A 24404-nucleotide genomic window follows, 5' to 3' on the forward strand; every position below is an offset into this window, starting at 1 on the left:
GGCAACCAGGAGAGAATAGATGAAGCTTCCTAGTAGTTTTCACATTTTCTTTTTTCCTTGGGTGAAATGCAAATGTTGTGGATTCTTCATTCAACATTTATTCCTGGGTGGTAGATTCTATGCCATGTCTCCTGCTATGCCCTTGGGACACTGGGATGAAGATGGAGAGGGATGGTTCCCACAGTTAAGGGGTGAATAGAAAACTGTAATGATCAGCATGATGACTTGACAAACATGCTGTGAGAGCTTAAAACAAATTGCTAACATTCTCCAGGGATCAGATCAGGTGCCCCTGGAGAAGGGATGCCAAAGCTGAGACCTAAAAGTTGACAGGCTCTGAGTCAAGAGCTAGGGGAAGAGGGAACAGCATAGGAGTGCCTGGAGGTATGAGAGGGTCCGTACGTCAGGGGCTGGAGTAGAGGGAACAGTGAGTAGAGAGGAATGGGAGAGCAGGCTGGAGGGAGTGGCAGTTGGTGGAACATATTATGGAAGACCTTGTAGATCAAAAGGGTTTAGACCCTAGAACAGTGGGAATAGTCACTGAAGGGGGTTAAGCAGATTGGATTTTGTTTTTATAAATAATCATGGTGGCTGCCATGGAGAATAGAGAACAGAGAGGGCAAGAGCAAATATGCTAGGACCAGTGGGAGAATGTTGGTGTTGTCCAGGTGATAGTGGCTTGGACTAGAGAGAAGTGGACAAGTTCTAGAGTGATTTCAGAGGAGCTATGGACTAGACTTGCTGACTGACTAGATGAGAGGTGTGAGAGAGAACTAGTCAAGCTTGACTTATGAGAGCCCATAGGCCTCAGATTTTATCTGAATGAGACCACAGGCTTTTTCTAGGTCTTTTCTCTCATGATCTCCAGATAATCTAACAGTCAGTAGGCCTCCCTCCCTCTCCCTCTTTTTCTCTCCTGAATTATTGAGAGCCTAAATATTTCAGGCTCTACAAGTTGACACATAACTGGTCCCTAATAAATGAACGTTAGGTAAGTAGAAAGACCACAAATGGCCTGATTTCCTGTCTCCTAAAACTCCTGGCCTTTAATTCTTGCAGAGCAAACAAGTTCCTGCCATGCCCAAACTGCTCAGTAGTTCATGGTACCCTGAGGTCAGATGACCTGAAACAGACTTTGGCGCAGATCAAGATGGCAGTGACCTATACAGGGACTCTGTTGAATGATCTATAAAAGCTTTTTATTTTCAAATAGTACCAGAGTTTTAAGGCTAATACAAAGAAATTTCCCATGACTCTCCACTTCACTGGCCATTAACATTTTACCATGTTGGCATTGTCACAGTCCTCACCGTATAGAGCTGATGATGGACACAGATTTAGAAATTTTTTGAACCAATTAATTATGGATGTCAAGACCCTTTGTCTCTAAATACTTGATTAGGATGTGTTTTCTCAGAACAAGGGTTTTCCTTTTATTAGCCCAGTACAGTGATTAACTTCAGGAAGCTAGTGACCTCATGCAATACTGTTATCTATTATTGGTCCCTCACCTGTCATCCCACTGTCACTTCTGCTATTTTTCCTCCACCTGTTCCAAGGGTCCAATTCAGAAGACATTGCATTTGGTTATCCTGTCTCCAATCTTCTCTAACCTAAAACAGTTCCTCAGCATTTTTTTGACTTTTAAGACATTGAGATTTTAGAGAATGGGCCAGCTGTCTTGTGGAATGCTCCTCAGAGTGGTTTTTGTCTGAAGTTGTCTTGTACTTAGATTCAGACTGTGCATTTTTGGCAGAAAAGCTGAGCGAGGATGTCTTGCCCCTTGCAGGGTGCCTGTTGCAGCAGGAGGGGAGCCGTGAGGTCCACATAGGTCTCATTCCTAGGGATGTTAACTTTGATCACTTGGCTAAGGTGGTGTCTTCTGGGTTTCTCCACCATGAAATTACCTTTCCTCCTTATAATAAATAGGTTATTTAATTACTTCTTAATACTTAGTCATTGTAAATGTTACTAAACTTTGTGTCCAGTCATATTTAAAAGAGCCTCATTTCTCCCCTCTCTTGGCAGTGTTTTAGAGCACTCTGCTGCAAGGGACCACCGCCTGCACGACCTGAATATGACCTGGTTTGCATAGGCCTCACAGGTTCTGGCAAGACCAGTCTGTTGTCAAAGCTCTGTAGTGAAAGTCCCGAGAACGTCGTGTCAACCACAGGTGGGTACTGTGCCAGGGTTCTATCCCTTTCTCTTTCTCACCCCAAAAATGTTCCAGTTTCTTATGCTATTTGTGGGAACCATCCCTTCTATTTGTGATTAAATGCTTCAATTAGTTTATTTTGGGGTGTTCTCTTTTTCAAAATAGAGTGGGGGATGTTAGTAGCATTAAATTTCTATACCCTATATCTCTCTAGTTGGATTTTTTTTTTTAAAGATTTTTAAGTTATTTATTCATGAGAGACACACAGAGAGAGGCAGAGACATAGGCAGAGGGAGAAGAAGGCTCCCCGGGGAGAGCCTGATAGGGGACTCTATCCCAGGATCCCAGGTTCACGACCTAAGCAGAAGGCAGATACTCAACCACTGAGCCACCCAGGTGCCCCTCTAGTTGGATATTTCAATGCCACTGAACAAGTCAAGCTCAGGAGAATATTGGTACAAACTAATGCTGAAACCTGGAATTCTAGTACTCTAACAAAATGGCTTTATCTCAGGCTCAATGAGTGCTAGTCTCCCTTGAGGAGTCACTCTAGCCTATTTGTGTTAGTCATACATTCCCTAAATAGTGCAGCTGGTGGTCTGAATCTTCTTTCCTCAGAGCTCCCATCTGGAGGAGAGTCAGTACAGGAACCATTGGTCAGGTTATGTTGTTTTCTAGATGTGGCCAAGAAGTCAGTCTAGGCAGTGGTTCTCAATCAGGCGAGATGTTGGGTTGTCACAACTAGGAGAGAGGGCTACTGGCTTCTGTTGGGTAGATGCCAGGGATGCTGCCAAACATCCCACAATGAGCAAGACCGGCCCTCACCACAAGGAAGAAGAGTGAGAGCACACTTAGTGGATGGTTGGGTTTGGAAGATGAGCAAGAAAGAAGCCAAAGATGATTCAAGTCTGGTCCAGGTGATAGGAATATGATGGAATCATTAACTAGGACTTCCTAACAAATAAGAGTAATACTGACGACCAAGAAGAGCCTTACCTCAGTTAGGGTCAAGATTTGCCACTAAATAAGTTGGGGATTTGGAGCTTTTCAGATTTTAGAATTTTAGTTTAGATGAGAAACTATGGACTTGTAAAGCATTAGAGGCCTAGCATCATTGAAGGACAAAGAAAAGAGGGGCGCCTGGGTGGCTCAGTCGGTTAAGTGACTGATTCTTGATTTGGGCTCATGTTGTGATCTCAGGGACCTGGGAACAGGCTCCACACTCAGCAGGGAGTCTGTTTGGGATTCTCTGTCTCCTCTGCCCCTTCCCCACCATCCATTTGCATGTTCTCTCTCTCCAGTAAGTACATCTTTAAAAATAGAAATAAAAAAATAAAGGATAAAGGAAAGAATAAGGGCTTCATGATCATTGGTGAAACAACTGAGGCTGAGCAGAGCTCAAGCATGACCTTTCATGTGAAGTCATTCCTGACTATTGTCCTTTTCCCCAAGACAGAACTGAGCACTCCTCCTCCTCAACTGCACATGGTCCATATTCCTATCATTTGGTGCCTACAACACTGCTGTCTACATTTCTGTCCCCAACTTGGGATGTAAGCTCCTAAGGGCAGATAAACACATTTTATTTGGCTATATACACCCAGAACGTAGCATAGGATTTGAGCATAGCTCCAGATGTCTATGAGTGAGTAAGAGGCAGTCGTAATTTGAATTCTGTTTTGATTCTGTCTTTAAATCATCTGAGGCTCAAAAGTATGGTGACATAGCTAGTGATAGAAGTAGGGTGCCAGTTCAAGTCTTCAAATGAAGTTTGGTGGTACCAAAGACTTAGGATTTGTGACGAGAGTAGTATTTGCTGCTTGTTGGTAAAATTGTGGGTATCTTTGGAGAAATGTAACTCATTATACAAATCTTGTTAAGTTAGTAATTCTTTTCAAGCAAAATAGCTCTCCATAAAATGTCAATTGTTATAAGTTTTATATCTTAAAGTTTTAATGCTTTGCTTTTACTGGAACCAATAGTAACATCGTGTACTAGTTGATTTTTCTGATGCTTTAGATGTTAGGTTGCCTGACATTTTGGATATGAGTTGTCATTATCCTGAGCCACATACAGTGACTTCTTGGAGGCCTTTTTGAAGGTTGCTGACAGCAAGAAGTTTACACCCAGGTTAGGAAGATGAGTTTCTAATGACAAACAGTTGATATGTGTTGCATGTTTAACATATGCCAGGTGCTAAGACAGCATGATGTGTGCTGTATGTGATGATAAAAACGAGAAAGCTAAAAAGGATCATTTCTAATGTGAGGAGTCAAAGAATTCATAGGGGATGTTAAGTGTGAGAAGGGCTTGGGATGACTAATCCTTGAGCAGAAAGGAATGGGGTGAGGAGAAGAAAGATAGGAACCATTCATAGAACAGCGACCTTACTGGGTTGAGACCAAGGACGCAGAGTCTAGGGTGTGTTGTGACCTGACACTGAAGGAGCTTCTGAGAGAGACCTGTACCATGAAGAGCCAATCCAGTAGGGATTGAAATTACGGGGATGGAGAGTTTAAGGCAACTATGATTGATCCTATAAGAGTGACAGCCACATTGGGTAACATGGAGGAAAGGAAGAGATAGGAATCAAATGTGCCTTAAGTTTCTAGCCTAGTGATGGCATGCATTGTGAAAAGTAGGAAGAACATGACAAGCAATTTTAAGATAAATGATGAATTTGGCTTTGGACATGGTAATTTTGAGGTTTTGGCAGTACTTTCAACAATGACCCAAATGCCAAAAGACAAGCTGACTAGAGAAAGTTTGGATCTGGATTTGGGAGACAATTGAGTTGTGGGTTTGGAGATTGTTGAGGAATAATGGGCGGTAGAAGGAAGAAGAGTGCTAAGCATCAACTATGTTTCATTCATTCTTCCCATATGTGTTGAATACCTGTCACCTGACTGCCACTGATTTAGGCACTGAGTATGCATTAATGATAACCGTTGGAGTTTCCATTCTAACATCTGCATCAGACAGGGAATCCAAGCCAGGCAGTTCTGTATGGTACCATATAGAAAAATATGAATCAGAGACCAAAGGAACTGGAGTTAAATAATCATCAGTCTTAAGTCTGAGAAAGGGCTGTGGTGACATTATCATTATTAGCAAACAGTTTCAGTGCAGGGTATTACTAAAAACCAGCCTGGGCAATGAAGGGGAATGGTGAACAAGCAGAGGAAATGACAATGTATAGACTGTCCTTCTTATTCCTTGGCCCCTTAGCTAAGACTATACATAGACTACTCTTTCAAGAAGGTAGATAGCAATGGAGAAAGCCGTGTCTAGGGAATTTATTTTTACAAGGATAGGTGCTGTGTGGGCATATTAGTAAGTAGACAGAGGTACTAGGGCGGTGGTCAGAGAGAAGGAAAGATGAAGATGCTAAATAGAGGCAGTGACAGCAAGAATGAATAAGGATTTCTGATTTTGTCAAAACAGAATAATTGGAATTCTGTCAAAACAGAATAACTGGGGGGCTTAAGGGACAGACAAAATCTGAAACTGGTTTCAAGAGCATAAATTTATCAGGCAACAAAGCATAGTCATCTGAGCGATCAGAAACAAAGGAGACGAGCCCTGCATTTGCCCCAGCTTACTGCCTTGAGAGATTCCTTGGCTATGGCACACTGCCAGGGGGAACTGAGGTATTGCTCACTGGACTCCCTACATTATGATAGATCCAAGAGTTGGAGAGACCAAAGCAACTAGGACTCATGGGACACAGTAACAGAGAGGAAAAAGTTGTACAGCAAGAGAACCCTGGAGATCTATAGAGGGTCTCCCTTGAGCATCCAGGATACTCAGTAGTTAGCCCATATTCATACAAGGCTAAAAGTTATGGCTGTTTCCTCCAGCCAGATTGGAAGTCATAATTCACAAGGTACTGGGTACTCAGGAGAGTCTTGTCTCAGGAATCAGCTCAAAGCTGAGCACTGCTCTAGACTCACCTAGGAAATCATATTAACAAGACCAAAGACTCCAACAGTTTCCTACCAACTGTAATGCATCCTAGAACAAAGTTGTAGGAGATTTACAGAAAACAATTACCTGGCACTTATTGTAAAATTCACATGTTAGACGTTCAATCAAATATTACCAGCCATGGTATAAACATGATTTATAATGAGGACATGGAATAAACATGATTTGTAATGAAAAGAAAAATCAATTGACTCTGACTCAGAACTGACACAGATAAAGGAATTAGCAAAGAAAGACTTAAAACTGTTACTATAAGGAAATTCTCTCTGTTCATACAGATAAGTAGAGACATGGAAGATTTTTTAAAAGAACCATATAAAATTTCTAGTGGTGAATACTATAATATCTGAGGTGAAATATGTAAACCAGGTCAATTCATGGTAGATTACACATTGTAGAAGTGAAAAGTAATAACCTTAAAGGCCATTAGTATTAGCGACCCTCTAAAGTATTGAAAGAGTGAGAAGAAAGTGGAAGTGCAAAGAGCAACACGAACTGTGGAAAAACTTCAAGTCCCCAAACATGGGTCATTGGAGTCTATGAAAGTAAAGGATGGAGAAAGGAACAGAAAAAAGATTTGAAGACATAAGGTCTAAAAGATACTTAAACTTAAAACTATCAACAACAAATCCAAGAAGTTCATTAACCTCAAGAATGAGATATGAACAAACTACATGAAGACATATAATAAAGTTGCTCAAAACCAGTGATAAAGTGTGAGGATTAATTTTATATTTTCAACCTGGCTGGGCCAAGGTGCTCAGGTATGTCGTCTAATATTATCCTGGATGTTTGTGTTTTGGGAAGAGAATATTTAAATCAATGGACTTTGAGTGAAGCAGACAGCCCTCTATAATGTGGGTAGGTCTCCTCCAATCAGTTGAAGGCCTGAATAGAACAAAAGGTGACCATCCTCCATCAAGGAGGAAATCTTTATCAGGTAGCCTTTGGAGTTGACCTGCAGCCATTAGCTGTTTCCCGGTTCTCTAGCCTACCAAATTTTAGACTTTCCCAACATCCATAATGGAGTAAATTCCTTAAAATGTATCTATGTATACATAAACCTTCTATTGGTCTGTTTCTCTAAGAACTTTGAATAAAACAAAGAATATCTTAAAAGCAGATAATGGATGTTACAAAGGAACCATGATAAGAGTGACATCAGATTTCTCACTGGAAACCATGCAAACAAGTCTGTGAAGCAACATCATTAAAATACATCATTAATATAGCAACATCATTAATATAGGGGAAAAAAGTTATCAACCTATACCCAGCAAAAATATCTTTGAAAAAGAAAGTTACAGACTTTTTCATTATACCTTTTTATTATACTTTTGTCATACTTTTTCTAGCATGAAAAATTGTTAAAAGTCCTTCAGGCAGAAGAAAAATGATTCCAGATGGAAATCTGGATTTACACAAAGAAATGGAAAGTACAGAAATGGTAACTACAGAGGTAATTATATAAGATTTAGTTCTTTTTTTTTAAGATTTAGTTCTTATTCAAATCTATTTATAAGATAATTGTTTAAAAATGTGAGGTTTATAACATACGTGAAGTAAAATGTAGGAGAATAATGGCATAGACGACATAGTGGAAAAAGAAGTATACTATTGTAAGGTTCTTATATGTGAATTGGCTATAATAACACTTGAAGGTAGAGTGTGATAAAAGATGTACTTATATAACCCTAAAGTAACCACTGAAATTACAGAGTGATGACCAATAAGGCAACAAGAGAGATAAGATGGAATTATCAAAAATTATCCAGAAAAAGGCAAAAAGAAAAGGATCAAGAATAGATGGAATAAATAGAAAACAAGTGCTAGGGTGGTACCCTAGAACCTAACTATCAATAAACAAATTAAATGTAAATGATCTCGACTCAATTAAGGGACTGAGACTGACATTAGATTGAATAAATAAACATACAACAAAAAATGGGTCCCAACTACATGCTGACTTGAAACAAATCTTAAATATAAAGACAAAAATAGGCTGGAAAAAGATGTATCATGCTAACAGGAGCCAAAAAAAAAAGTTGGAGGCGGTATGTTATCAGAAGAGACAGATTTTAGAGCAAAGAATAAAGCTGAGAATAAAGAAGTTCATTTTATAATGAAATCACTTAAGAGATTTTAAGAGTACTAAACATTTATGTAACTATTAACAGCTTGAAAATACACAAAGTAAAAACTGACTGGAACTCTAAAGGGAAATAGACAAACCAACATGTCAGATTTTAATACTCTCTCAATTATTGACAGAACATGTAAGAAGAAAATCAGCCAAGATAGAGTAGGTTTGAAAAGTACTATCAGCCAACTTGACTTGATTAACATTTATAGAAAACTCTGATAGTGGAAGACATTCTTCTCAAGTGGATGTGGAAAATTAATCAAATTAGACCATATTCGAGGATATATAACAAGTCTCAATAAATTTAAAAGGACTCAGGTCCTACTAAATATGTTCTCAAATCACAGTGGGATTGGATTAGAAATCAATAAGATTTCTGGGAAAGTCCCCAAGTATTTGGATACCAAATTACTTCTACACTTGATCTTAGCCAAAAGGCTAAGCGATCCCAAATTACTTCTAAATGACCCATGGATCAAAGAAGAATGCAAAAGAAATTATAAAGCATTTTGCACTGAATGAACGTACAACACATTGGAATTTGTGGGATGCCTCTGAAGCAGGAGTTTAGAGGAAATTTATAGCACTAAACACCAATGTTAGAAGAGTTTCAAGTCCGTGATCTCAGTTACTACCTTGAGGAACTAAAAGAGAAGAATGGATTAAAAACAAAGTAAAGCAGAAGAAAAGAAATTATAAAGACCAAAGTAGAACTCAATGAAACAGAACAGAGAAAATAATTGAAACCAAAGACTGGTTCTTTAAGATGAATGAAATTTGTAATTATACTCAAATAGATCAGGAAAAAAAATATTAAGACACTAATATCAGGAATAGTAGTTATAAAATGTAGATTTTATAAATATTAAAAGGATAATAGAATGTTATGAACAGCTTTATGCCAGTAAATTTGACAACTTGAAACATTTGTTGAAAGACAAACCATCAGAGCTCATTTAAGAAGAAATAAAAAACCCGGATAGATCTGTATTTAATGGAAATGAAATGATAGTTAAAAAAAAAGGAAAGGGAGAAAAAGAAAACTTGAAAACTAGTTGGCTGTACTGGTGAATTCTATCAAACATTTTAATAAAAAAATAATGCCAATGCTACATAATACCTTCCAGAAAATTGAAGAGGTAAGGAAACTTACCAACTTAGGCAAGACCAGCAAGTTTAATGCCAAAACCAGAAACACATTACAAGAAAACTACATATCAATATCTCTCATGAATACAGATGCAAAAAGTATAAATATAAATTTAGCAAATCTAGTATATCACAAAGTGACATTTATCCTAGGAATGCAGGATTGATTTCACACTCAAAAAAAAGAAAAATCAGTGAAATTTAATTCATAATATCAAACTAAAAAAATGTGATTCTCTCAGATACAAACAAAAAAATCTCAATTTCTGATAAAACTCCACAGAATACGAACAAAAGGGAATTTTTCGCAACTGTTAAAGGGCATCTGTGAAAACCCTACAGCTACTCTCATTCTTAATGGTGAAAGAATTCTTTCCTCCTCGGATCAAGAATAAGAAGACAAGGATGTCCGTTGTCAATACTTTGATTCAGCATTGTAGTAGAGATTCTAACCAGGGCATTAGGCAAGAAAATGGAAAGGCTTCCAGATTGGAAAGGAGTAAGTAAAACAGTCTTTATTTGCAAATGACACAGCCATCTATGTAGACAATTTGATGGAATCTACAACTTTATATCAGTGAATTAGAGATAGCAGAATTAGAGCAGATAATCTTGGAGATCTGAAAGTTTGGAGAATATCTTGGTCATTAATTTAGAAGAATGTTGTCCATAAGAATAGAAACAGGAAGATTGTGGTGTACAAATGTTAGCCAAGTATTGAATTAATTTGGTTAGATGACCAGACTCTCTGAAAATTGATAAGTGGAAAAGCAGAGGTCCATGTATAAGTAGAGGCCACAACTTAAGGTGGAAAATTATTAACAGATGACTATGGTGAAGTGGTCTAAAAACATCATGAGGACTGCATGATTGTCCTGAGTGGCACTGTTTGGGAAAAGAAAAGTTCTGTTGACTAGTGGAAAGAGGATGGAAAAGTGCAAGAAAATGTTGGACCCTAGAGAAAACTTTTCTTAGCAGTGTCCATATGACTCAGTGAAAGAGTTCCAAAATGTTAAAGGAGAAGCTGGCTTGAGAATGAGAGGCCTGAAGTAAGGATATAGGAGGGAAGGAGATGCTTATTGGCTGAGTCTGTGTGTTCACTGTAGCCATTGAAGGTGGAGAAGAGATTGGAGAAACTAATTAGTGTTGGACTGAGGAAGGGGGGAAGGAAGAAAGGTAGCAGGGAAGAGCCAAGCAGGTTGATTTTAAGTTGTCAGTGGACCCACAGAAACCAATTCCCACAAGAGTTCCAGATAGGCATGGTTGGTGTGTTCAAACCTACTTCCTGGTTCTTTTTTTGTTAAGATCAGATGTGTGTGTATGTATGTAATTGAAGAACAAAGGAGGTGGAAGGAAGGTCCTAAAATAAATGGCAAAACCTAACAGCAAGAAAAGATAACTAGGAGAAAAAATGAAGGGAGACAGCCACTCATTACATGTGAATATTTAATGTGGAAAATGAAGAACAGCTGCAAGAGGCTAAGAATGACTTACACAGGAAAAGACCAAGAACCTTAACTCTAATTTTCCAGTAATTCTAAATGTTTATCAACAAGACAGAATGTCAGAAGAACGATACTGTTTTTGTAACAGGTATTAGAGTATACAGCTGTCCCACTTGGAGAATTCAGTCACAGTTACAAATAGTATCTAGAATCCAGTTGATAAGTGAATTAAAAGAGATATTTCATAAAAAGAATTAACAGCGAAGAAATAAGTGGGAAAGGTTCCACTTTGCCATAAATTCAGCTTTACTAGAGAATAAACAAGAAAAACATTAATTTTATACTCGAATTGATTAATATTGCTTTTTCTTTATGATAAGACTCAATGCTTTGTAAGGTCATGGTAGCATGCGTTAGTGGTGGCCTTGTGATTGGTGTTGTCCCTTTTCTTGGAAAACGATTATTCATATAAATCAAAGGTTGTCAAAACATTCACATCTTTTGACCTAGTAATTATGCCATTGGGAATTTAAGCACATAATTTTAAAGAAACCATTCACACAAAGTGATTCCTTGCAACACTTATATAACTAAGATTTAATTTAAACATCCTTATAGCAAGGAAGTTTATCAAATTGTAGGCAATTCTGTGGAAAAAGTTATAGAGTAGAAAAAATAGTCTTCCATTGGAGAAAATTTACATTTGTTTTTAAAATTAAACTGTGCCTTTGAATGAAAAATGGGAAAAGAACATGTAATAATAACGGTGCTATGGGCGGCCCGGGTGGCTCAGTGGTTTAGCGCCACCTTCAGCCCAGGGCGTGATCCTGAGATCTGGGATCAAGTCCCACATCGGGCTCCTTGCAGGAAGTCTGCATCTCCCTCTGCCTGTGTCTGTGCCTCTCTATCTCTCTGTGTCTCTCATGAATAAATAAATAAAATCTTTAAAAAATATATTTTTAAAATGTGCTACGATACAGCTGAATTATTTGTGAAATTTTGTTCTTTTAAATTATTTCTTTATAATGACTTGATAGCAAGCCAATTAAAAGTAAAATATTTGTTGGAAGAGTTGGGAACAACTGAAAAGAGAATCTGCCTTTGAGAATTTGTTTCTTAAAAGCATCACAAGAAAGATATGTCCATCCAATTTTAGCAAGACAAGAATGTCTGCCTTTTCTTCAGAAGCAAAAGGAGTCCAAACTTTATTGGATTGCTAACCTCAGCAATCTTTTACCTTTGACATAATTTTTAGAAGATACTTAAATTGTCAAAACTTAAAGGGCCAAGAAACCCTCCAGAGAGTGATTGGAAAGCTTGCACCTTGGTTGAGAAACAAAAGTGATCTTTGTCCCTAGTGAATTCCTTGACTGGAGATGCACGAGGAATTTGTTGATTAAAAAGGGTTGTTAACCTATAGATTACACAAAGACTCTAAACTAGAGGAATGGAGTCTAAAGGCTTAGGATAATATATTGACATAACCTGGAGAAAGCAGAGCACCTGGGAATTGAAAAACGTTGAACATCTCTTCTAAGGATATTTCTTATTACACCTGGAAAACAGTCGAGTGGGATGCCATTCTGTTAAAATAGAAAAAGATCATGATAATTTGAAAGAAATGTACAAAACGTTCATGAAAAATTAGAGTATTTTAGAAACTTAAGTATTAGCTGTGTATGTGTTAAGTCAGCAAGAGAAGTTAAAAAATCCAATTTTGTTATCTGCTAAAGGACTGTTTTATAAATGCCTATGGATTAGATTTGCTTTTAGGGTATTGAAATCATACTTAGAAGAATCTCATTAGACTGGAGGAATTGTCCCAATGTCACAAAATTACCATGGCGTAAATCATGCCCTGGGTTAAAGTCAAGGCCACCAGCTCTGTGGAATGCCTTGCCCTTCAGCAGTTGTTAAAATGATCCAGGGATTTCAGAAGTACACACAAAGTATCCATGTGCAAGTGTGCAGACTTGAGTATTAGGAGGGTAAGGGGGGGGAGGAGTTGGTCTGTAGATCCAAGTTAGATACTCATGTGTTCCACCCAATGAGTAAAAATAGACTAGTCTCACTCCCCAGACTAATTTTGTCACAATTCCAGGAATGCTCTCCCTGCATAAAAAAATTTCACATCCATCTCCCTTGTATCACAGGTTTTGCTGAATTTTAATACTAAAAGTCAAAAACTGAAAGTCTATGCAAACAATTATTTCCCCAAAGAGTTATTAAGTCATATATTTATTAAAATTTGTGGGGTTAAATCTTCAGGGAGGTTTCAGTCTTACCGTTGTAGCTTTGAGAGGCCAGGAAAAAATGACTGCGTCACTTAGACTGCAGCCATCAGCTTGTTTGAGTGGGATCTGGGGAGTCCTGCCCATGAGGCCTTAAGCCAGATACTGGAGGCCATTGATGATTGACTCAGTTGTTACTGTCATTTCCTCTTTTTTGTTTAAATAATGGAATCCCATTATAGAAGACACCTTAAGGAGCTTATGTAATCCACCCATTTTGCAGATGAGGGATTCAAGGTCAAGAAAAAATATGGCTGGTGAGTCTAAGAGCTGTGGCTAGGATATGTGGGACAGTCCTCTTATCACATCAGCACACTGACTACCTGTGGAGACATCAGAGGATGCCTATTTTGTGGACAAGGAACAGCGATCAAGCCTAGTGTCATGGCTGAGTCAGTTGAGCTTTTTCTCTCTCCTGCTAAAGTCCTGGTTTTGTTAATAACACCAATAAAAAAGTACTTTCTGAACTCATGCTATTTTCATTCCATTAATATGGCAATATCATGTGAGCATGAGAACACCTACTTTGGTTCTTTGTATTGCATTATTTATAGAGAGGCAGAAGAGTTTTGAAGATAGCACTTAGTACTCTAGGTAGGGCACCTAGCCCTTTCTTGCTCACTTTCCTCCTGGGACAGTAGTACTGATGTTAGGATTGTTGTGACAGTTAAATTAGGAAATAAATATAAACCCTCAGCATAGATCTTTAAAGAAATACTGAGATCATATTATATGCCTATCACTGGCCTAAAGGATATACTGCACTCTTTCTCCAGGCAGGATTCTTGCAGTCTAACTGGGGAACAGATATAAAACAAAGAAACGGGTATGAAACTATAACTGAAAATTTCATGGAAGTACTGAGTACTGGAAGAACATAGATCTCCAAAATCAGCGTATTTCTTTTTCTTTTTAAGATTTTATTTATTCATGAGAGACACACGGAGAGAGGCAGATGCATAGGCAGAAGATGAAGCAGGCTCCCTGTGGGAAGCCCAATGCAGGACTCAGTTCCAGGACCCTGGGATCATACCCTGAGCCAAAGGCAGATACTCAACCACTGAGCCACCTGGTGTCCCCAAATCAACCTATTTCAAGAATGTCATGGAAAACTTGCCTGACAAAGTGGAGTTAGAACCATACCTGAAGGATGAAGAGTTTGCCAGAGGGGCAGAGGGCACAAATGGAGCAGAATGTGCAGAGGCCCTGAGTTGGAAGGGACATAGCTTGTGTTAGGAACTTGAGGAAAATAAGTGGGAAATGATACAAAAGAAAAACTGGAAAAGGAAAGGACCACCAGACAAGATCGAGCCTCATTAGGTGTCTTGAACTATATCCCGAGTAGTGAGAAGCTATCTGAAGATTTTTAACCAGGGGAGTGATGTAAACAGACATGAATTTCAAGATGATTCTAACTGCTGCTAATGTGTGGAGGAGACTGAGCAGGCCAATACTAGATGCGAAGGGTTGAGTTTAGGAGGCTCTTGAAGTTGTCCAGGTGGTGGTGGTGGCTTGACCTGAATTATGGAAAGAAGTGGATATAACTGAGAACTATTTCATAGATGGAATTGACAGACTTTGTTGACTAGAATTAGGAAAGAGGGAAAGGAAGTGCTATAGAAGACTCCATATATTTGGTTTATAGAAGTCCTCAAATGTTTTCGATTCTATAGGTTTAACTTTTATCACTGCTTTCATGATAGATCAGCCCTTGAGATCACATGTGATTTTGACTGGGAGAAATTTAAAGCCTCTAACAGTTGGTGACCATTAGTATTCAGAAATTTTGGTTTTATTTACTACACATTTTATAGCCCTGGGTGCCATTTGTTCTCATTTACAGATGAGGAAACTGAGGCACAGGGTGGGTTAAGTAACTTGTTCAGTTGATAATGGCAGAGCCAGAATTGGAACCCATAGGTTTTTTTCTTTGAAGCCCATATTATCCTGGTGGTTTTTATTCCTCAGAGCAACTTTCGGGAAAGGTGTTTTGGTGATTTGACCTTTATCTCCCTTCTAAATATTAATATTCCCCCTACCCCTTGACCTCATCCAACCCAATAGAAAGGAAGAAAGTAAAGTTGATCTGATAGTTACCCTTCTTGTTTGCCCTTCTGGTGAACTGAAAGTGTGGCTTTAAATTTTAATTCTTTTTAATCCTCGCAAACATTTGGAATGACTAAAAATTTTTAACAAATTGTTTCTTTGCCATGTGTAGTACATTTTTCTTATTTTCTAGACTGATTACATAGGCTTTGTCCTCTGAACATTCATTACCACAGCTATACTGTAAAAATATGAAGACAGCAAAATGGAAGACTGTATATACCTTTGCAGTATAAATCTAGCCACACATGTTCGATTTGGAGAGAAAACATGTGTATTCTGCAGAAACATTTATATGCCTATAAATAACATTGCTAGGTTACTTGGCTTGTGTGAACATCCGAGGACATTTTTGCAGTCAGTTTATTATATCTGTGAGGATTAAAGAGGGTAACAATGATAGAATCTGCCCATTGGATTATAAATTTCAAAAGCCGTATTTTGCATATGGGTGCAGCAATTTCTGGAAGAATATTCCTTTCCTTAGGCACCTGCATATTGTCAGCTTTTAAGAATCAAAGCAAATTAAACATTGTTGGTGTGCTCTATAACTCTGTCTTTTTCAAAGTCAGGGCCTATCTTATTTCTCTGGAAAATCCATACTTAAGTTGTCCTGAACATAACCACTAATAGACTCCTGAGTATTTGCATAGCTTTTCGTTTTCAGGATTTCACAATCATTGCCTTTTAATCCATACGACACCCCTGTGAGGTGGGTAGACACATTCAAACATCCAAGTCTCCCGCAGGCAAATTTTGGTGCCAGCAGGAGTATTGTGATTGGCACTGACTTTCCTTAATTTCCCAGAGGCCAGACACCTGGAGAGGCTTTTCTGCAGCCCCAAGTACATGCCAGTGCTTCAGCCACATGGAGCTGCCTCCTTGTTCCTTCTGCTTTTTCACTAAGATTCAGTGACTGCATGAACCATTAACCATAACGCTGTGGCCACTGTGTCAATCTGCATCAAACCTACCCAGGAGGGCTATGTTTTGGAAAATTCTAGAGAGCCTGATGAACTTTTATACAACAAATTTCAACTGTTCACACTTCTGTCACTCTAATAAGGGTCCTTTTCATTCAGTGGTAATATCTGTGGCTCCAACTATGTATTTATTATTGATAAATACATCCCCAGGATTTCTCTTAAGAGTCTATAATGCGTTCAGGCAGGCAAGAGATAGCCGTAGCTAATGATGAAATCAATACAGAGCTAATTCATATAGAATGCTAGCAGTCATATATTGTGTGCTTATTTGTATCAGGCACCGTGATAAACATAATACATAAGTTGTATCATTTTTATAATAACTATATGAAGGAGAGTCTATCATTCCCATTTTACAGATGGCGAAAGCCAAGGCTAGTAGGTTGCCCACAGTCACAGAACTGATTTAAACCTAGTTCTGTCTGACTCCAAAGTCACTTTTTAACCATTAGATGATATTTACTGCCTTAGGTGGAAGACCCCATGGAACTTTAAAGTGCTAGCATAGGGGATCCCTGGGTGGCTCAGCGGTTTGGCGCCTGCCTTTGGCCCAGGGTGTGATTCTGGAGTCCTGGGATCAAGTCCCATGTCAGGCTCCTGGCGTGGAGCCTGCTTCTCCCTCTGCCTGTGTGTCTCTGCACCTCTCTCTCTCTCTCTCTCTCTCTCTCTCTTCTATCATGAATAAATAAATAAATAAATCTTAAAAAAATAAAAAGTAATAAAGTGCTAGCACAACATAGAGCAAAAAAGTAATAATAAGGTAAGATATTAAAAAGTGCATATTAACTTCTATTTTTATACAGTGAAGCAAGACCATGTAAAAGAATTGTTCTTATCCACAGCATATGGTGTGTCTTTTCACCTTTCCAGACACCTATCATAACTTCATAACTGGCTTCAAACAGAAAGTATTTCTAGATCTTACACTCTTAAGTCATTATCCCCTTTTCAAGAAATGATCTTAAAATTGCACATACTAATGTGTAAAACTTTAGATTAATTGGGTGGTAGAAATTACTGAATAAATTAACTTTTAAAAATTAGTAGGGCTTTTAAATGAAAAAGTACTTGTATATAGCAAAACATTGAAATAAAAAGAATCTTCTCTTTAAGACCTTCACATCCCCAATGGTCCCAAGAACCCTCACTAGTCTGTTTCTTGTGGATCCTTTCAGGAATAATTCATGGGTTTGTTGGCATGTGTGTGTATGTGTGTAGGAATATATGCATGTATGTTGCAATTGATAGGCTTTTATACAAAAACCTGTGAATCAAATATGTTGAAGTCAATCATGACTTGAATGATAATAGTTAAGTCTTAAATACATAATTTAAAAAACTATACTCTGAATATATTTTTATTAGAAATCATTTACTGCATATATTATAAAATGTGCGTAGACAATTATCACACTTTTAAGAAAAATGTATAGTATTAACCATATTCTTAAAACTCTGACATAAATCCTATATAATTTTAATATATGATAGTTATAATTTAGGTACCTTAATCTCTAGAGTTGCTAAATTATATGTGAGAGACAATTAACTTTAGGAATAGGTGCAAAGGTCCTAGTAGATCTAATATTTTCTTTGAAGTTTCTCTGTACTTAAAAATGTCTGTCTTACAACTGATAAAATTTACAAGTGATAAAAAATATTAAAGAATAGGGTATTATTCTTATGGATATTTTGCCATAATACACAGCTATGTTTTGCAAATTTGAAGAGGATAATGTGTTATCAATATCAAAAATATTAAAGAATAGGGTATTATTCTTATGGATATTTTGCCATAATACACAGCTATGTTTTGCAAATTTGAAGAGGATAATGTGTTATCAATGTATCTTGAATTGTGTTTCCAGCATAAATATGAGCTATGAAAAATAGCTTTTAATCTGCCTAAAAAAGGCTGTGAGCATTTTATGCATTTTTAAAAGTTAAGTTGCTAATTCCTTTTTTATGTCTTTGTTTTTTAATTTTAGGTTTTAGTATAAAAGCAGTGCCATTCCAGAATGCCATCTTGAATGTAAAGGAACTTGGAGGTATAACATTTAAAATCCTTTCTGTGTCTGGTTTAAGCTTGTACTAATTTGGTATTAATGTTACATATAATTTAAAAATTATTATTCTAGCAGAGGATTCATTTTAACGTTTTTCCCTTGGTGACAGAGATATTTCTTTCATTTTATATATGTTTTAAAGGTTGTCAGCATTCTAAGTAATAAGCTTGTGTGTTTTTGTTTTGTTTTTTTAATTAGAGAACCATGCTGTTGGTTCTGTTTGATATGCTACACATTCTTTGGTTTTACTTGTTCAGAAAATGTATTCCTGATCGAAAGGTATGAAGGGAATTTTAATATAACAGAAAGATAAGTCATATATTATGCAGGGCAAAGAACTGTATTTTAAAGTAGTTTGTATTCATCCTGCAGGTTTTATTGTATTAGATCTTTTTAGAATGTATTTGTTCCGATAATAAATCTTTGCCAATGGATTCTTTGCTGGTCAAGCACATTTATTGGATAGGCTGTACCCCAAACTATACATCACTCCGTCTTTCATTACACTCTGTGTCTGGGATTTTTTTGGTTGTGTTTTATGTCAGTCAGGGTCTTAACCCATGTAAATAGGTTAACAAAGAAATCCGTCAATTCAGTGAACCTACTAAATTCTCTAATGGCACAGGAAAATGGTTAAGTGCTCTGAAGTTCAGGATCATATTGGTGAGTTTAATGACTTAGAAGAAAGTTCTCTTCCATCTCTTTAATCACTTTGTAATATTGACCTTCCCCCTCCTCCCTCACTTTTTTCTAAGTTCATTCTAACTGACCTATTTTTAACTTGATGCAATTGAAACACAAACTTTATGCCATTTTAATAGTGCTTAATGCCACCTTATTTTTATCTCCTTAGTGTATTAGTTCATCTTCTCAGGTGTTGTAAAGAGTTGTATCTAGAATGAGTTTATTTCTGCCAGTCTTTTTTATAGCTATTTTTGACTTTCACAGCATTAATATCTAAATCAGCCATGGTTGATAAATTTTGATTTCCCTTTAAGGCGTTTGATTTAGTCATTTGGGTACAAAAATTCTAAAGTGTGAGTGTTTTGTCATGGAATCATTTTTCTACATAAAATTTTTAAAAGACTGCTCTTTTAGGTTGAATATTTTAATAATCTGTGTGGTTTCTAGTGCCTCTGCTTCTCAGTGACCATGTAATTATAGTCAGGAACATATTGTAAAAGTCCACGGAATCAAAATGTATGGCTTGAGAATTTTATTGGTTTTAAGTGTGGTTGATACTTCATAAGGATTTTTTTACTAGGCTAGACCCAAAACTTTTATTGAACCCCCTCCAGGTGTAAGAAACTATTGATTAATTGATAAGGTGTTTATTAGAGATGTTAGTTGGATGATACAAATAGTGAATGTGCCTGGATAACTGAAGTGAACCCTTCAGGGAATTTTTGTAGCCTTGCCTCTGTGCCACTGTAACACTGAAATTCAATACAATAAAAGAAAAATTAGGGGACAGGAGGTATAAGATGGGAATCTGTCTGTTCCCAAGCCAGGTTTCATTTTGCTGAAAACCCTCTGCCCTGACAATTGCAAGAATGGACATTGCAGTGAAGACGGTACCATAGAGTTCAATGGTAACATTATAGTTCATGTGATGGCTATTCTGTAATGGTTTGAGATACAGGTAAGAGATAAAACTGTCAGGATTGGGACAGGTATGTGAGTTCCAGGCTAATGATAATGTGTTTGTCATGCAGTATTCTACTCCCCTCAATTTTAGTAGTTCTGTTCTCAGTCGAGAGACCGTTTCAAGGAGAAAGTGATTTTTCTGAGTAGAATCTGATTGTGCATCCTGGTTGAATGCTCAGAGACTAGCTGTGGAGGGAGTTTATTGCTTTGTTGTGCATTCACAAAGTCCTTTATTTAACAAATATTTTTTGAGGGCCTCTTCTGTCTGGAAGAGGACTGGACACTAGACTGTGTCTCATCTAAGAAGGCAGGAAAAGTAGGCTAAAACACACAACAGAGTGTAGCTTTCCAGGATTCAGGGTATCTCTTAGGTGGTAGGAAGTGCATCTGAATGTAAGGTACCTATGTAGCGTTTAGGGAGATTTGTAACCGAGTGAAATCAAGGTGCTTGAGAAGGAGGTAGCTTATTGAAAATTTCAGGAGGAAAGAGTGGCATGTTTTAGGAATGATGTGTGAAGATGCAAAGCCTTCTTATACCAATAGAGGATTTCTCAGAAGTCCAATCACGTTGCATTCATCCAGGGAAAAATCTTGAAATCGGGAGAAATTCAAGAAGATAGATGGTAGAAATAGCAGTACTGAGTGCCACAATGTGGCCAGCATGGTGGGATGCTCGGATGGTTCTGCTTACTGGAGGGTTAATTCAAGAGATGAGCATCCCCCGTGATCCTCCCTGCCACAAGCTCCCTGTTCAGATGGCTCCGAGGCTCTCCATCATCCCCCTTCTCAACCTTCACTTGAATTTCTCACTTGTTCAAAATAGGAAGAGACACGAACTAGTGTTCCTTATTTAATAAGAAGAAACAGAGTGAAGTGAATTAACAGTGACCAGTGGAGTTGAAGGAAAATCACTTTGGGGAGATCTTAATAAGAAAATTTGTTTACTTACACAACTGATAGTTTGTGTCTGTGCATATCTATAACTTGTATGTATAACATATACATAGATCTGTGTCCTCATCAACTTCCTCTTTTGCAAGGGTGTTTCCTACATCTCTCACTCTTAAAATTTTCACTCATGCACATTTTTTTCTTGTGGCCTTTTCTTACCATTCATGCCATCATCCCAGCACAATTTATATCAAGCATGATTCTAGTTGCTGAGAATAAAAGATATTTAAAATATATCCCCTGTCTTCAAGAAACTTGTGATTTTTTATTCCGGAGACATTGTTTGATTTCAAATATTTGTTTTCATGAAACTTTGGAAAATGAAATTAAGGGGGAGAGGAATAAGTTCAAGATAACAGGTGATACCAATAGAGATATAATCAGTCCAGCCTGGTGGTTTATGGGCAAGTTCTGTTTTCACTATTTTGAGAATGACTTGCTCTCCTTACCTTAGCTGTCATCCCCACCAAGGTGCACTGATTATGCCTATATTTATGTGAAATTGGAACTCTAAATATTTTTTCTATTTTTTTTCTTAATCCCATTTTTCTCCCTCCAGTTAAGTTCTCATTTAACTTTTGCAGCTTTGTGCCTAACGGGTGCTATTACTCTCTCACGAGTAATGAGACTCAGGATGGCCAGGCACAGAGATTGAGTGACTTGATCAGAGTTATTTGGAGAACGAGGTGGATGTCCATTTGAGTACTTACCCAGTGTGGAACATTTTATCTCGTGCCTGGCACAAGAGAAGTGCTTCCAATTGTTATCTGCTACTGCTTTTATCATGATTATGTGCACAATTTAAAGTCTTTACATGTTGGTATTATTTTGTGTTGGTATTTATTTTGTTAACACTGTATTGATAAAACACGAACACTTTACTCTTTGCTCAAAAACTTCTTTGGGACTTAATCTCTCTAACTATTGCAGCTGCTTTTATTATTGATTTTTCTATCCCTGACTCTCAAGTCAATTCTTGTTCACTTATGGTTCTGACTCCACTGTTGTAGTCCTGCTCCCCTTCTGATCTCTTCAAGAGGGCTTTTGAATCAGTCTTGACCTCAGCTTTCCAGTCTATCTTGAGTTTTCCACAAACGCATCATTTTCATATTTTTATTCTTTTTAATTCATTTATTCAACAGATACTTATTATGTACATATTACATGTCCAGGCTGAGTTCTAAAAAGTAGCGGTTATATTGGCAAGAGAAGCCCAGTCCATGCATAGACTAGCTATTGGACACAAGGGGAGACTCTTGTCGTGTACTTGTCTCCTTGATTAAAGCCAGATATTACTATTTACAGTCCTAGAATGAATTTCTAGATTAATCCCTCCAGTACTGGGAGGGATTTTTTAATACCATCCAGCATGGCTGTTCAGATCTCTACAAAGGACATTCTGTAGTATTGTTCAGTAAATTGATTTTTCTTTCATTTGGAAGGTTTTTATTGAAACTAATCTAAATCCTTTTTTATTTTTAATTAAGTACTCTGCTTGTCTTTTGCTATTTATTATTCTGGATGTTGTGCAAGACACCTAGTAGGATCCTGAACAGACAGAAAGATAAATCTTTCAACGAATTTTCTTTCTTCCTAGTAGAGGAAGCCCAGCTACTCTGTATGATTCTAGGCAAGTCCATTTTCCTGTATCTCTGCTTCCTTATCTGTAAAATGTAGTAATAAGAGTTCCTGCATTATATAACCATTGTGAGGGCTAAATTAACATAGGTCAAGTACTTAGAGATCCGTCTGGCCCACAGCTAACATTTTTGGAAGATTTACATTATAATTATGCTCTCCCCCCCCCCCCCCCATACCCCTCCAAAAAACACCTTTCAATAAAGCCTCGGCCCCTCCCCATCCCCCCCGCCCCCACCACCAAGGTCTCTAGAAATAACCCAAATCATGTATTGATTGTTTTTTCTCTTTGTGGTCATGCCTTGATCCCTTGTGGTCAAGATGATCATTTTATTTTGTTTTACCTGTTTAAACTGAAACAACAAAGGGAAGGGACCTCCTTGGAGTCTTTTTGTTAGCAGCCTAGCATAGTTTTTGGTAGTACACACATGTTAATACTAAATGTTTTTGTCCCATCTACCTTATCACCTTTCCCTCTGTTTTCAGTTTCTACCTGAAAAATCTCTTCTATCACAATGCCTCTTAATTGCTTTCATTCTGTTTGGCTTATGTATTGTAACCACATTCCTAAGGTGAATGAAGCATCTGGCATCTTTCGCTGAGTTGAAAGCACCAGTCCCGCTCTAGTGACTTTACAGCTTTGGTAATTTTTCATTTTAGAAATTTCCAGTTCTTAAATCTACAGATTTGTATGCATTCAGGGATATTTTTCTCTTGATTTTGAAATTTCATGTGTAAATCGATAGAACCCAGAGAGGAAATTTTCATTTCTTAGCACTTTTGGTTTGTTACCACGAATGCATAAGGATCCAGACATTATAATATTCCTTTTTCTTTCCCTAACTGAATTCTGAAACCACAATCAGTTTTGTCAAATGACTTGTTTTCTCCCTTGGATATTCTAATGAGTTGTGTCTGAGTTGTTTCCCCACCCAGTAAACTCATTGGCAGTCCCATCTTCCCGGTTGACACTAGGAAAGGCAAAAGCTAAAAAGCAGTGAGCGGTCTTTTATGCTTTAGTATTTGCTGCTAGTTGTCAATCAGAAAGGAAGTTCATGAAGATTTTTGTTTGGACTTTATTTTTTTCCTCTAAAGACGAGACCACTTTTCTTCTTCACAAGGTGGCGAGGGTAGTGCAGAAAAGTGCAAGTTGGGTTCATTTGCCCATTTACTTCAGCCCATGCAATAGTGATTGAATGATTTTTGAGGATTGTCAGCTAAGCCATTTTTTTTAAAGGTTGCTTCTTTCAGCAGCCAAGCTGTTATATGAAACAGATGTTGACTCTGTCCTGTTTCTTTGTTTGGCTGGAGGAATACACCGCCTCCTCACAGTGAAAGGTGCTGTTTCTTTGTATCCTGCTAGTTATCTTCGGGTGCCGTTAATCTGCCCAGGTTATTTGCATTTCTTAATTTCTCCAGAAACTGTACAGGGCAAATTTCTTGACAGGCAACCCAGGGGGCACTGCTGCCTGCTCCTTTTTCATTTCTGCTGTCTGTACCCAGGCCATTGATGTCTTTCATGAAAATAAAGCTTTCTTCCTTCAGAATCATGCATTAAAAATTTATTTTAGAAGGAAGAATGGCTCTTTAATTTTTATTTGCTGTGTTCTCCTAGTCCTATGTATATTATGATTATTGCCTTCGTATCCCCACTTACTACCTCCTATTAAAAGAAATCCAGCTAGGGGCGCCTGGATGGCTCAGTAGGTTAAGCATCTGCCTTCAGCCCACATCATGATCCTGGAGTCCCAGGATTGAGCCCGGCATCGGGCTCCCTGCTCAGCGGAGAGCCTCTTCTCCCTCTGCCCCTCCCCTCACTTGGAAGCTCTCTCTCTCTCAA

The 24404-nt window shown here is 37.8% G+C and overlaps 1 protein-coding gene across 5 annotated transcripts in view; it reads left to right on the forward strand.

The window, feature by feature from the left end:
• ARL15 (ADP ribosylation factor like GTPase 15) overlaps positions 1–24404 on the forward strand; it is a 404586-nt gene that overhangs the window by 136463 nt on the left and 243719 nt on the right. For all 5 annotated transcript variants that reach the window (XM_025434385.3, XM_025434383.3, XM_049109271.1 and 2 more), the window contains 2 exons: positions 2029–2173; positions 18251–18310. In XM_025434385.3, coding sequence (XP_025290170.1) covers positions 2029–2173; positions 18251–18310 — 205 coding nt within the window. The remainder of the gene's footprint in view (positions 1–2028; positions 2174–18250; positions 18311–24404) is intronic.

The sequence above is a fragment of the Canis lupus genome, chromosome 4 (assembly GCF_003254725.2).
Source record: "Canis lupus dingo isolate Sandy chromosome 4, ASM325472v2, whole genome shotgun sequence".
Classification (NCBI taxonomy): Eukaryota; Metazoa; Chordata; class Mammalia; order Carnivora; family Canidae; genus Canis; species Canis lupus.